Source organism: Pantherophis guttatus, chromosome 5, assembly GCF_059756535.1.
Source record: "Pantherophis guttatus breed Tessera chromosome 5, ASM5975653v1, whole genome shotgun sequence".
NCBI lineage: Eukaryota > Metazoa > Chordata > Lepidosauria > Squamata > Colubridae > Pantherophis > Pantherophis guttatus.
The window spans coordinates 65505326-65521448 of NC_142067.1; the positions used below are offsets into that span (position 1 = coordinate 65505326).

General features: G+C 40.8%; 1 protein-coding gene across 1 annotated transcript in view; it reads left to right on the top strand.

The window, feature by feature from the left end:
• TMEM47 (transmembrane protein 47) overlaps positions 1 to 16123 on the top strand; it is a 61494-nt gene that overhangs the window by 29578 nt on the left and 15793 nt on the right. The window contains exon 2 of the mRNA XM_034423790.3: positions 11189 to 11329. Within this exon, the coding sequence (XP_034279681.1) occupies positions 11189 to 11329 (141 nt within the window). The remainder of the gene's footprint in view (positions 1 to 11188; positions 11330 to 16123) is intronic.

The window sequence follows — 16123 nt, forward strand, 5'->3', positions numbered from 1 at the left end:
ACGTGTCATAGGTTCGCCATCACAGATATTGGTCATAGTATATTCCACAGGATCAGTTACCCAGATTTCACTCTGAAACAGTTTATGTCTGTAGCTTTCCTTAATATGATAACATTTTTACTTACTTAAATCTTCAGATTGTTAATTATTTGAAGAAGTTTCAATTGCTCTTGACGTCATTTCATGGTAAGAATTTTATATTGCATTTAAGGAAATGAGCTAGCAATGTTTATTTTCCAAGAGTTTCAATTAAGAGGCTGTTCAGACATTCTCTTTGCATTTTCAATCCAATACAGAAATGGTGAGCAGTCCATTCCTTCTTCTAATCATACTAGTGTTGGAAAAAATATCCAGGTCCAATTCCAAGCCGGGAGAAAGGCACTGGAGATAAAATGGAGGCTGATTGGAAAGAAAAGTTCCCTTTATTGATGAAGCAGAACCACCAATCACATGTGATTCTGGGCAACTGACAAAATGGAGTTGAGTGTGGGTGGGTTTTTATACCTTCTTTGGGCTTTGTATTTGAGCTTCCTGTTCCTGTGCAAGAATATGTCCTTTAATATTCTAGTGGCTGTTGTCAGATTCCTATGGGATCATGGTTAGCAAAAGGGGAAATGCAAATCCTAGGTGCCCGTCAGAGCTAATTTTGTCAACCTTTTGTTTGTTACTTATCTGAGTTTCTATCTTGACCCAGTCTTTCTGAATGGATTACCAAATCCGCATTTCTAAAAACTGGCCTTCTCAGTTTCTGCTTGGGGCAGGGAAACTGGGACTGGTTTCTGCCTCCCGTAAGATTTTTTTCATTTCTTCTTTAGGATAAATATTCTATCCTGCCTTTTTAAAAATATTTTCCAAAATATTTCATTCTTCTGGGGTGGGGGGCTTCCCACAATAGTGATATACACTAATTGCAACAATAGTCTCCTCTGTTAGAACATAGTTATTTGCAGCAGGAAGCTATAAAAAAACTTTGATAGTGGAGAATGCCAATCTCTGTTGTAAGCAGAGGTATTTTGAAATATCAATTATCAAGACAGCTAAGACTTGAGGAAACTATCATGTGCCCTTGAATTAACTTGAATAGATAAAGGTAATGTCTGAAAGAAACTTTCTACTATCCAGAGCAATTGAGACTCACAATCTGATAGTGGATACTGGACAGAGAAATGCATAATTTTGTGACTAGTGTTGGGGGAACTTTTCACTAAATTGTTATTAAGTGTAAAAAAGGAGGGATAGAAATTTTAAAAATCTCATTAATTTGTGTCTTAAAGGATGTTTGACCCAACTTTACTTTGGCTATTTATTAAAATTGCCAAATTTTAATTTATACCATATTTCAAAATTGATATAACAATTATAGAATCAATAATTTATTTACCTACATTTTATTATAAATTAAAAGCTCCACTACTAATTGTTCTGACACTCCTGGCAAAACAAACAAAAGGATTTTTTCTTCTGGAAGATTTTTGCATCATCTTCCTAATCCATTCTAAGAATACACAAAAGAAAAGAAAAGGGAAAAAAAAGAAAAAAAACCCAGGGAAAGATATTTATAACATTATTAATTTGCTTGAATGGTCAATCCATACTGATTTGATGTCACCTGAAACAGTTGCATGATTATTTATATAGGAGCTAATTAATTTGTGGAATTCATTAGCACAAGTTCTAGTAAATTGAATAGCTTTGAAAGAGAAAAGAATAGATCTATAAAGGAGTAAATCTTGAAGACTTTGCCTTACCTCTGTGTTGGACAGATGTCTCCAGTTGCAGGGGATCAGAGGTGGGAAATAGATATGTTTCCATCTTTTTCTGCTGAGTACCACAGAATCATCTGGAAAGCCATTGTAAGAAACAAAATTCTGAGTTTTGATTAGAACCAACAAGGCTGCTGTTACATATGGTGTCTTAGTTGTGGTGGCCTTTGAGGAGTTCTATAAATATTTCATTGTTGGAAGAAATGTCCATCTGGGTTCAGTTCCAAGTGGGGGGAAAGACACTGGAAACATGGAGACTGCTTCTAGGCCGCCAAAGCAGAACACCGACAGGATGCCTGGCCCAAAGAGCCAGCGCCCTGGCAAACCACTCAACCAGATCACTCTGCACTGCCCCAGGAGCTGCTGACTGGGGCGATCCTATGGGAACAAAAGATGGGAGTGAGCAGAGTGGAGCAGACCCAAACACTCAAATGGAGGGCACTGGGATAGGCTGATCTCAGCGATTCCCGGGAGTGGGGCTTTCCACGGCTGACACAAAGCCAGTCGCTTGTGGGTCTACCAGAGCGCTTCAATCAGCTCAGCATGGGCAGCATTGCGTAACCTCCTAGTACTGGCCCATCCAGCTGGATTCTGGCTCAGCCCATGTTCACCTTTCCAGGCCAAGGGACCACAGTGGCACCGAGTGGAGCATCGGCCTCATTTCACTCAGCACAAAGCAGATTGCACCATAGCCTCCCCTGTTGGGCCCGGTTTACCAGGATGACAGCTCCTGCTGGAGTCAGAGTGGCACCACAGCAAGGCCTGTTTAAACCAATCCAGTCCAATGCTACAAGGACTACCATTGGGACTGGCATGACCCAAACCCTCCCTCAGCAGCCAGTCCTCAGATTGCCTCCTGCTGACCAGATCCCCCCTGGCTGGGCCTTTTACTCCAGCCAGGGGTGGATCCAATACCATTGGACACCAGCGCCAGTAGCGCAGCCGGCACCGCCAGCCACTTTTCCCCCATGGTTCAGAGCGACATTTGACAGGACCCCAGAAAAGCTGGCCTACTTCCTCAATTGAGTTTGGTCCCACATTGACCACTATAGTGACCAATACCAGACCAATTGGGACATGACTTCGGCAATTGCGGATGAAGGAGAAGCAGCAGAGTGGATAGCCGAACTACACGATAGGGAGCCCTGGAGCTAGATGATGCGGATGAGTTCGTCCAGCTGCTCCAAGGCCACTTTGAGGACATGGCCCACCAGATAGAAGCCAAGCCCCAGATCAAAGCCTTGAAGTAAGCGGGCCAGCTCCCCAAAGAATTAGTCTAGGAATTCTGGAGACTGGCTGGCAAACTGAGGGACTGGCCTGATCGCCTCCTCATCTACCACTTCAAAGAGGCCCTTGACCCAGACTTCAGACAAGCCTGTGGCATCAGGGGAGTTCCGGAGTGTATACAAGTTCAACAGGTATTGGTTCAACACAGCAGTAGCCATGGATCTGGAAATCCACCCCATCAGAAGCCAACTGCAGAAAAACTGGCATGAAGACCTCTGGGCCTCCAAACTCCGGTCAAGCCAACTGAAGCACTGCAACCCACATATCTGGGATGATCAAGTGCTACCGATGAGGTCAGCATGGGCACAGGGCACCCAAATGCCTGTCCCCTGCCCCAGTCCCTCAGGTCCAGACCCCCTCCACACCCCAGGGAAGGAAAACCGCAAGAAAGCCACCAGACAAGGGGAGAATTGCCAAACAGGCTGTTGAGGTTCCTCTCCTTCCAACTGGGAATGAGGAAACTCCATCCAGAGAAACCTCTCCAGGTTTTGCTGAGGGAAGCAGCAGCAAAGATAGCCCAATGGTAAGTGAAACCATCCACCCCTTCACTATCAAAACCCAGATTGTGGTGCCAGAAATGGGAGCCCAAGTGGAGGTAGAGGCCATCCTAGACACTGGCTGCACCAGATGCCTAATCAGTCTCCCCATAGTCCAACAGCTAGTGATAGGCACGAGACATCTAGTGCTCCCCATCCCTTTTCAACAGGTCTATGGGACGCTAATAGGTGGAGCCCTGGCCACATTGGTCACAGAACCTGTTAGACTGGAGATGGGGTGCCACTGAGAACTCATCCGATTTGTCATAGCTCCAAAAATGACCACGTCAATCACATTGGGCTTTGCTTAGCTAGACAAATGGGGACTGAGCATCACATGGGAAGACGGCTACCAAAAGCTTAGGATAGGCATCAGCCCGCTGCCACCCATCAAACCAGACAGTTGCCAAAAGGCCACAAACCCCAGCAGCCCCAGCAAGTGAGAAACTGTGGCTCCCACCACAGACAAACTTCCTGGCAGCCTATAGGTTCCAAGGGAATACTGAGACCTGTTGGACATCTTTAGCAAGGAAGATTGCAACTTCCTCCCCCCTCACTGCCCAACAGATTGCACGATTGAGTTTGTGACGGAAGCAAAGCTGCCTAAACCAAAGATGTACTCTATGACTCCAAAAGAAATGGTTGAGTTAAGAAAATACATCGACGCCAACTTAGCGCAGGGTTTTATCCAGCCCGCTAAATCCAGAGTGGCAGCCCCCATACCATTTAAAGAAAAAAAAGATGGGGATGAGGCTCTGCATGGATTTTTCATGGAATTAATGCCATATTTGTGGAGAACACCTACCCCCTCCCCCTCATAAAGAACATGCTAAGACACTTAGTCAAGGGCAAGGTGTTCACCAAACTGGACCTGAGAGAAGCCTATTATCATATTTGGATTAGAGAAGGAGATGAATGGAAAACCACTTTTAACTGTCTGCTTGGCAGTTTCTAGTTCAAAGTCATGCCATTTGGCCTGCAAGGGGCTCCCGCAGTCTTCATGCAGCTGATAAATGGTACTACACAAGCACCTGTACAAAGGAGTTCTAGTTTACCTAGATGACATTCTTATATTCAGCAAGACTCTAGAGGAGCATGTAAAGCTGGTGCGGCAAGTGCTGAAAAAACTCCTAGCCGCAAAGCTCTATGCAAAGCTGTCAAAATGTGAATTCCATAAAACCTCCCTAGATTACCTAGGCTACCAAATATCAAGCGGAGGAGTGGAGATGGACCCAGGGAAAGTGAAAGTCGGACTAGACTGGCAAACACCCACCCACAAACAGCTTCAAAGATTCCTGGGTTTTGCGAACTTCTATAGGCAATTGATACCAGCATTCACAGAAGTCACCCTGCCCTTAACAGAGTTATTAAAAACAGGGGCCCCTCCCATGAAACCACGACCTAATGAACCACTTGCCTGATCAATGGACTGCCAAAAGGCCTTTAAAAAATTAAAATGGCTCTTTGCTGAGGAGCAATCCTTCAACACCCTGACCCAGAGAGACAATTCATCATCCAGGTGGATGCTAGCAATGTAGTGGTGGCTTCCGTGCTCCTACAGAAGGACCCACAAGGTCAGCTCCTGCTTGTGCATATGTGTCCAAGAAGCTCACCGACACCAAGAGGAGGTAGACAATTTGGGAGAAGGAAGCCTACGCAGTCCACTCAGTCCTCCTCTCCTGGAGACATTTTCTTGAAATAGGTAAAGTGCCTTTTGAAGTCTGGACTGATCATAAAAACCTTGAAGCCCTAAAAAAAAACCCAGAAAACTCTCTCCCAGACAAATCCGCTGGGCACAATACTTCAGGCAGTTTAACTTCAAGCTAAAATACATCCCAGGAGGGAAAAACCTGCTAGCTGATGCATTATTGAGGAAATCGCAGTTTGATAGTCAGAAGGAAGAAGTTGTCCATGCCATCATCCCCTCCTCGCAACAAGCAGTACAAGTCACCACTAGGGGCCAAGCCAGATGCCAACCAGATTCTGCATGGGACAAACTGACAGCAGCACTGAAAGCAGCACTCCTAGCTGACCAATGGCTCACAGATAATAAAGATGTCTTGACCATGAGAGATGGACTGGCTTGGAAGGGGTCCAAACTGTATGTCCCCAATAGCTTAAGGCTGGAAGTCTTACAGTGTAGCCACACATCACAACTAGCAGGCCATTTTGGTTTCTTGAAAACTCTGTACCTAGCCAGGAGACAGTTTTGGTGGCCAAAGATGAAGGCTGGCGTAGAAGATTACATAAGAAGCTGTTCCACCTGTGCAGCCATGAAAATGAGACCAGGGAGACCTTCTGGGCTCCTCCAGCAAGTGGCCAACCCCAGCTGACTTTGGAAGGAAATTGCAATGGACTTTATAGTTGAGCTCCCAGAGAGCGGAGGAAATACAGTGATTTGGACAATGATTGACTTGTTTTCCAAGCAAGACCACTTCACTGCTTGTTCGGGATTGCCTTCAGCGAAGAAACTAGCAAAAATGTTTATCAAACAGATTTACAGGCTGCATGAATTACCCCATTGGGTAATCTCAGACAGAGGAGTTCAATTCACCGCTAAATTCTGGAGGGAATTCCTGAAATCGATCGGGTCCACTCAGGGACTTAGCTCAGCTTTCTATCCGAGAACAAACGGAGCTGCGGAATGAGCGAATGCAATGGTGGAGCAATATATTAGTTGTTAGGTGGATTACCAACAAGAGAACTGGGCGGACCTGTTGCCGTTCGCAGAAGTGGCTTACAATAATGCCTCACATAACAGCACTGGATTGACCCCCTTTCATGTCACCAGCGGCATGGACTTTGTCCCCATGCCTGAGCTGCCCAGAGAACCACCTTCCTCCATGACTCTGACTAAGTGGATGGAGTCACTAAAGAAGGGGTGGGAAAACACCCAAAAAAGCACTGGCAGAAGCTGCTGACGTGTATAAAAAGCAAGCAGACAAACACTGATCTCTCCAGCCCCCCTTCCGTGTGGGAGATCGGGTTTACCTATCAACCAAATACATAAAATTGCGGTTGCCCAGTAAAAAGCTGGCACCTAAGTTTCCAATAGTGAAAATAATTAACCCAGTTACAATTTAGATTGACCTCCCACACATACTAGGGAAAGTGCATCCTGTCTTTCACTGCAGTTTGCTAAAACTGGCAGTTGGGTTGAGATTAAGACCACAGACCTGACTGGCACCTAAATGTATAGTGGTGCAGGAGAAGACACATTATGAAGTTAAGAAAACTCTCAACCCTAGATTGTATAGAAGTCGATTACAGTATTTAATTCATTGGAAAGGGTACTCTTTGTCTGAAGCTACTTGGGTTAAAAGCTGGGACGTAAAAGCAGACAGATTAGTGAAACAATTTCATGATAAATTCCGTGATAAGCCAAAAGGTCCCTGTCAACTCATAAAGCATTCCAGGATCCATCAGAACCCTCACAGTCCCCCCGGTGGGGGGGGGGGAGAGGAGAGATGGTTAGGGAATATTGCATTAACTCCCTATGTTCCTTTTGTTGCAGGATGCAATCATCAGTTGAGGGGGGCAGCCTGCCATCCCTGGAGGCCATCTTTTTCTTTGGATCTTCATGGCTGCCACACTTAGTGCTGTGGGAAACTGGGAGGGGGGATTGCATAGAGTGGAGATATTTAGCCATAATAACATTCCTTTCTCTGAGAGTCAAGGACATTCAGGCCTGCACCTGGAGTGGCATGACTGGGAGGCATCTCTAGTTGGGACGGTGCATTGATTGGACCATGTGATGGACATGTCGGTGCAGGGGAAGGGACTTGGACTTTTTTTGGGTGGGGAAAACCTGGACACTTTCAGATTCGGGTTTTCCCAGATGTGCCAATATTACATCTCTAATAAAATGGAACTTTATAAAATGGGTGAGGGCTAATCCTATTATGCCCTGAGGGTGAAGGTTTTTTGTGTCGTAGATAAACTGGCCCAGTCATTTGTCTTGTAGATAGGCTGGCCCAGTCTTTCTGGAGCTATTAATAAAGGTGGGAGCTGCTTTCCAAGAGAATGTATCTCCTTTTCTCATCCAGGGAGGTATAATATTCTACCTTTTTAATATTTCCTAGAATATTTCATTCTTCTAGGAGAAGGGTGGGTGCTAACTTTATATATCATTTTGTAATTACTATGTGAACAAAAATTCCTGTGAAATTATTTCAAAATACAATAAATTAGCACCACAAAAAGTTAACAATCAATCACCAACATGAAAATAAATAATTTTTATGCATGTATATGGCAAAGTTGATGTTTTTATTCTAGTTAAATTTCATCAGACGGTACAGTCTCAAAACTACAATTTAGATTTCTAATTTTTAATCAAAGGGGGACCTTTGCACAGGTTCGCCTGGTGCACCAATTGCGAACTTAGGAGGCTCTCCTCACAGTCACTCATGCCCTTGTCACCTCACGGTTAGATTATTGCAATGCGCTCTACATGGGGCTAACCTTGAAAAGTGTTCGGAAACTACAGTTGGTCCAGAACGCAGCCGCGCGAGCTGTCGTGGGTGCACCTAGGTACACCCACATTACATCAATTCTCCGTGAGCTGCACTGGCGCCCTATTGGTCTCCGGTCACAATTCAAGGTGTTGATTATTATCTTTAAAGCCCTACATGGCTCAGGGCCAGGTTATCTTCGAGACTGCCTTCTACCGCATAGCTCCCAGCGACCGGTAAGATCCCACAGAGTTGGTCTCCTCCGGGTTCCGTCAGCTACACAGTACCGGCTGGTGGACCCATAGGGGAGGGCCTTCTCTGTGGCTGCCCCAACTCTCTGGAACCAGTTACCTCCTGAGATCCGGACCATCCCCACCCTATTGGCCTTCCAAAAAGCGGTGAAGACCTGGCTTTTCCAGCAGACCTGGGGCCATTGATCTCGTTGTTACGATCTGGCGAAATCCGGCCATGAATGGTGTGAATGAGTTTTAATTGTTTTTAATGTTTTAATTTTTAATGTTTTTATATATGGTTTTTAATGCATTGTAAGCCACCTTGAGTCTTTGGAGAAAGGCGGCATACAAGTTGAATGAATGAATGAGTGAATGAATGAATGAATGAATGAATGAATGAATGAATGAATGAATGAATAAATAAATAAATAAATAAATAAATAAATAAATAAATCCTCCATACTCAAAACACTGGCTTTTAAAATCTCAGCTCAGAATCATTTGGCTATTATCTGATTTTATGCCATCAGTTGTAAATCTTGATGCGCTATTATCTTTGCTTAACCATCCTGTTTTTTATATAAAATATAACTGTCTGATTGGATAGTGCACAAAACAGTTTTAAAAACTGGTAATTACATTTAATTTAAATAAAACACACTAGCTCAGACGTGAAATTGATTAAAAAATTTAAATCAAAAGGTTTAATTTTTAATAGTAATTTCATTATAGATTACAATTACAACAGTAAAAACTAACACAGTACAAAATATAAAATATAAATATAAAATATAAAAAAAATAGAAGGCGCCGGTATGCGTGCGGCCTGGGGGGGAGGGTTTGCTGGGTCTTCTCCCACTGTTGCTGCACCATCTGCTCGATAGGTAGGCTCCAGAAGGGGGTTGCCTCCCATGGCATCATCTGTGACTGCTGCCCTTTCTGCGCCCTTTGGTTGTTGTCCTGAGTCCCTTCGGATGTTGAGATTTTCCAAAGTTTCCATCCGATTGGGTTATATGCCTCTTCAGATAATCCTCCCTCAGTGATGCTTCGGTCAGTCCTCCCTGATCAGCAAGGGCTTCTAGTTCCAGTTTCCACCCCGGTTTTCGGTTGCCACGGCTGAGGGTGACTCCTCTGGTTCTCTCATCCCAGCTATCTTTCTTCCCAATGCCAATTGACCAGTGGAGCTTTTCAGGATTCTCCGGGGTTACCTCATCCTCTCCGATAGAGTGTACGAAACAGGCATCCGACTGGATGGTTTCTGTCTCCCCCCAGCAATCGGTTTCTCCCAGTTCTCTGCTTCATTCAGATATGGTTTGCAAGGTCCCCTCAGTAGAGCAAAGATTGCTTCTCTGGGCTGACCGTTTTGCAGATTGTGCTTTCTGTATGGATTGCCTCTCCTTCCAATTTAAGAAAGTACGAACTCTTGAAGCGTGGTTGTTCAAAAGGATTCTTTTATTAAGCAGAAGTGAAAGCCATCCAGCTAAAGCACAATCTGAATACCCTTAGGCAATACAAGCAGGATTAAAGCAATAGAGACCCTTCTCTTTAAGTCAGAATGCAGATTTTAGCCAATACACAAGTGTGAAGATGCTTTCTTTCCCAATTTCCCTGAGAACCCAAACAACCATGCATTCCCACTGTTCCCCTTTAAAGTGAAACAACCCACATGGCTATCATAAAAATTCCTCCAGGTAAAGAGGATCTCAGGGCTCTTTGGCGCCAGGATATAGGTTGTAAAATATCCGTTGACACAAGCAATGCTCATAAATTGAATCCAAGTCTCCCCCTTCCTCCAATTGAATGGCAGTATCCCTTTTAGGAATCTGACAGTTCTTCTGGTTCCCTCTTGTGTCCAATTTAAAGTCTTACGCATTTTTTTAAAAAAATTCAAAACGCATAAGCCCATGGGTAGCATTTTTTATTATTAGTTCCAGAATCTTATTTCAAATTTACCTTTGTGAAGTACAATAATAACTTTCAATCTATAATATGCCTAGTAATTATCAATCTTTGCTCTATTTCCATTGTTAAATCATTTTTTCAATAGAAAATAACTTGAATTGTTATTATATGTCAGTCCAATAGAAATTGAAATCCCCTGCTGAACAATGCCAAAATGGCAAAAAATAGTGGATAATGTTAGAAAAACTGTTGAGTTTTTCTGAATTCTTCAATAGGCAACAGATTACAAAAAGTGGGAAATTAGAAATTCATAACAAGTCCAGATGTTTCCTGATGTCTGCAATGCAAAATCAGTCTCAAAATGGAGATTACAGAATAAATGTATTTGATAGCATATTATTGTTAATTTTCATCTAGCTCTCAGGGAGAAAAAAAAACCTGGTTTACTTCCACAACTCAGAAAATACAAATGCTGGTAGTTCTTAATTTGTGTCTTGTCCATGGGGACATAAGAGTAGAAATAAACATTTGAAGTCTGTATGTTAGCAAAGCTGGGAGAAATATTATGTGGTTAAATCAAATTGCATACTGGTTGAAGGGCTTACAACCTCAAATTACTTTGCCCTGGGTTGTTGAAAACCTATTTCTTTGGAGCCATCATTTTCTTTGTTTCATTAAAAAAAAAAAAAAAAACTATCATAAGAGCTCAGGGTTAGGGTTGCACTGGTTAAGACCAGCCAACGTGGAATTAATTAATTTGCAGAATTCATATAATTTCATTTCATAAAATAAAATGTGATTGTATTTTTTCCTCTATGGAATGTAAGTCAGACAGACAAATGTCAGTCTTAAATGAAAAGCTTATAAACTCTGTAAAGAGTGTATTTAGAGTTCTGCTGTCACATAATAAAGAAGTTTATTTATTTCATACTTTTTATTTATTTCTATTCCAGTGATCTTTATTTGAGTTATTGTCTAAATTAAATTCCCATCTTGTTACTTTTTCTTTATAGATTGGCAGATTGCTACTCTTTCTATGCTGTTGGGTGGTGCTGCCATAATTCTTATAGCTTTTTTGGTTGGACTAATTTCTATTTGTGTGGGATCACGGAGGAGGTTCTACAGACCTGTTGCTGTCATGCTGTTTGCGGCAGGTAAGTTAACAGCTGCTCTGAAATATGTACAACATTAGATAGCTGTTATTTTCTCAAGAATAAAGATAAAACATCTCTGATAATCCAAAAATAATTTCTTCATTTCAGATTGTTCAGCTTTTGTTTGACCAAGAAATCCCAAGATTTTCCTTCCAGGCCAACTCTTTCTACCATTTAAAGTTTGAAGAACATTCTTTATCAGCAGGCCAAAATCCCAGTGGCAACTAAATGAAGGAGTGCTTCTGCACCTATTTTTTCAGCCTAGATGTCATGCCTTCAATCTTACGCATTACAAGAAATAAAGCACACATTGTTACTTGACAGTAGTAGTATTTTATCTCCTCTGGCATTGCTTGCTTGACATTTTTAAAACACATTGTAAGTTATTATAACAGATACCATTTCAAGTCTTTGTAGAAACCTAAGGGACTTTATCGTTCAAGGTACAGTGTCAGTGTTTTTTAGCATTAGTTTTGGAAATTATTCATATAAAAATAAATAGAGGCTAAACTCAAATGTGTTTATATATTTATGTTCCACATAAAGCCTTGCTTTCATTGCTTTCATTTATATACATTTCATAGTATATAAATCCCTTATTTTTCAAAGGAAAGGGATTATATGAAGAAATTATTTTTAAGGCTCATATGAAAACTCAAGGATGTTCTTTAGTAGAATATACTGTATAACAAAATCACCATTTGATATGGATTTGAATATCCATCAAGTTACCTAATAATAGAGTTTTCCCTTCCTTCTTGCTAAGTTTTCCAGCTGCAACTTCCTTTCTATCAATCATGTTTTTGCTGGTACTGAAATAGTAAGCTTGCCCGATATACCATAATAGAGAGAATGACAGAACTATCTAGTCTGCTAGGTGGATTTTTAAAAATCAATTTAAAAGGATGTAGAATCCAGATTCTTAGTATTTCAAGGATGAATATACCATATTTTTTGGACTATAAGACACACCGGTGTATAAGATGCACCAAGATTCCAAAGAGGTAAGAAAAAAAAAAGGTTTTTGCCCTCCCTGGCCCCCAGAAGCACTCTGCAAGCCTCCCAAACCCTCTGCGCCCCCCATTTTTTGCAAAACAGACCCGTTTTTTGCCTGTTTTTGCAAAAAATGGGGCACTCAAGAGGGTTTGGAAGGCCTGCAGAGTGCTCCTGGGGGCTGGGTGAGGGCAAAAATGCCCCCATTTTGGCAAAAAACAGGCCCATTTTTTGCAAAAATGGGATGAGTGGGGCGGGGCTTCGGGAGGCCAAAAATGGCTGTATTCAGTGTATAAGACGCACCAACATTTCCACCCTCTTATACGCCTAAAAATATGGTAATTGTAAGGAAAAGAATCCTACTTCGCTCTTCAATTTCCATTATTTTAGTTAGATCATTTTAGAGAGAAAGGACTATATTAAAGCTGTACCTTTCCAATTTTCAAAACTATTTGCAAGGATTGTTTTGATCTTTGTTCCATTCACTGGGGGAAAAAAGGAAGAATTGTTTATTGAAAACATATTTTATTTTAGTTGTTTTACTTAAAAATTTATAGTTCTTCAGCTCCTTTCATTCAAGCTGTTGCATCTCATGTGCTTTGAAAAAAGCTTCAGTTATCTGACAGAACATGGAGCATGAGAAGGATTATACTAGAGCACGGTGACCCGTGGGTCAGATGCACAGATGCACCTAGCACAGGCTATGCCTACCTCGGCTCCGCAAAGGCAAAAACATCACGATACATCGTGATACATCACGTGATGCGATTGTCAAACCTGAATTTGATCGGGGTGTGGGATTGTTTGTATCCTTGGGTACTCTGACATGAATTTAGTTTGACACAGTTTGGAGCTGAAGGGGAGAGCCGAGGAGGATAGAGCCTTCAGCCAAAATAACATAGCTAGCTGATGAGTCAAGTACATTCCAACGGCTGGCCGACTGGAGGAGGAGGAGAGAAGTTGTCAAGCAACCATCTCTCATATTGGTTGGACAATGTGACAATTTGTTTTGGAAAATTGAGAAACTATTATTTATATTGGGGTGGAAAGCGTGGGAACTTTCAGTACTGGCTTTCTACCAGTAGTGCCAAGATGATGTATCTAAATAAATTTGTTCTTTGAGGAAATGCAATGCCTCGGAGTTCAATTTGTTTAACATCCATGTACTAGAGGAAAAAGTAGACTTCTCTTAAGCATTTGATTGATAACACAAATAATTCTAAACATGCAACAGCTATAAAACTTGTAATAAACAATGCTGCAGAAGCTAGAGAAGATAATAAACCATTTAGTGTCACATATTTGTTAAGAGTGAAAAGAGTGTGTGAGAGAAATTGATTCAGTGATGCCAAGAATATATCAGAACAGAAGTTAGATTGCTATTTTCTCTTGGTTTAGAAGTCCTACAGAAATAAGTGAGACTGCCATTAAGAATAGAAATTTGTTAACAATAAAAAAAATGCTTCAGTGCCTTGAGATAATTGGATTTCTGTTAATAAACAAGAATTGATTTTTTTCAAAATGTTTATTCAAATGTCTAAATTTGCATTTACCATCAAAGTGTTAGTATAAACCTAAAAGTTCAGGAATCCCTCCAATAAACTAACTTTCATTACACAAAGGCTGCATTTTATAATCAAGAGAATAAAATGTTTTCTCCTGCAAAAAAACTGTCTAGAAAAAAAATGAAGAATATATTTGTGTATTGTGATGTTTTAGAAAAAAAACTTTGACTACCGCTGTGAAAGAAATGAAATGAATTACAGATATAGAATTAAATAATTTGAAAAGACAATTTAAGTCATTAATTCCCTATTCAGTGCAGGGATCAAAATTTAAACATCCTCAAGAGATTGTTTTTCAGCCTTTGACTGTGCTCACCAAGAAAGAGAAGTTCACATTTCCTTGATAAATGAATTAATTGTCCAAATGCTGTTACGCTGTTTCCACCAGGAAGTGTTTCCTAATATTTATTTCTATTCTATGTTCCTAGTACCATACTTAATAATACTTTTCTGTATCATGCATTGTGATGATAAGAGAAGAACTTTTGACATCTTCCTGCTCCACCCGCTCCCTTTCTCCTCCTCCTCCTCTGTCCCCTCTTTCTCCTCTACCTGTATATATGATTACACCCAAAATTACATTTGCTTTTCTAGCAGCCACACTATATTATTGTAATAAGCTTTTATTCTAGTATCCTTTTCACATTTACATTTTATTTCTTTTTCATAAATGAAGGACTTTGTATTTGTCTGCATTCATTTATCTTTTCAAACCTATCAATATCTTTTTGGATTTTGTTTTACTTTTATGATATGAAATGTGACAATATTTAAATATTTATTTAATTCAAATCATAATGATAATTCTGCAGCACATTCATTCAATACACATACATCCACCCAATCATTTGATGAGACATTGAGGAATACTGTTCAAGTACAATTTTTTGTTTAATGAATCTGCCATCTAGTCCATATTTAACTAGCTAGTTAATCAGAATTTCATGGGCCTTTTTATCACTTTCTCAATGTCAAGATATACATGCTTTTTCTACAATCTTTCAAGATATTGATAATCATAACTAGTGGTTTCTATTTCATCAATTTCTTTCTGCCACATCTTTCAAAAATAGGGATAAAATGTGTTCTCATCAAACCATTTGATACTTTACCTATTCTTCATGATTTTTCAAAGTTAATAGACTGAGGTTTGGATAGACTATCAGCAAGTTCTTCAATTCTTTTTTCTTGGTTGGATGGTTGCTAGATTTAACAAAAGATTTTGATCCCTTTTAACAGGAATGCAGGTATTAGTTGTCAGTATATATAGAAGATTAATAAAATAACCAAGAGCAAAATGGATTAATGTATTGGTATGATTAAATACATATTGTGAATGATCAGTTTCACTTAGCCAAATTTAGTAAAAATGGATATTTAAAAAAACAAACATCTACACATTTCATTATTAATCTTCTGAACAAATTTGTTTAAAACTGTTTAGGTTATAAACAATATTCCACATTTTAATTAAAGAATTCAAATTAAAATAATGGAACTTATGTGCTTTTTCTACATATAGGTATCTCCTCAATTGTGAATTGTTGTTAGTTGCAAAGTCGTGTCCAACCCATCGCAACCCCATGGACAACGTTCCTCCAGGCCTTCCTGTCTTCTACCATCCTCTGGAGTCCATTTAGGCTCACGCCTACTGCTTCAGTGACTCTATCCAGCCACCTCATTCTCTGTCGTCCCCTTCTTCTTTTGCCCTCAATCTTTCCCAGTATTAGGCACTTCTCCAGTGAGTCCTTCCTTCTCATTAGGTGGCCAGAGTTTCATCTTCAGGACCTGGTCTTCTAAAGAGCAGTCAGGGTTGATCTCCTCTAGGACTGACCGGTTTGATTGCCTTGCAGTCCAAGGGACCCACAGGAATTTTCTCCAGCACCATAGCTCAAAGGCCTCAATTCTTTGGCGCTCAGTCTTTCTTATGGTCCAATTTTCACAGCCGTACATTGTAACTGGGAAAACCATAGCCTTGACTATACGCACTTTTTTTGGCAGGGTGATGTCTCTGCTTTTTAGAATGCTGTCTAGATTTGCCATAGCTTTCCTCCCCAGGTGTAGGAGTCTTTTAATTTCTTGGCTGCAATCCCCATCTGCGGTGATCTTGGAGCCCAGGAAAATAAAATCTGTCACTACCTCCATTTCTTCCCCATCTATTTGCCAGGAATTGAGAGGGCTGGATGCCATGATCTTAGTTTTCTTAATGTTGAGTTTCAAGCCAACTTTTGCACTC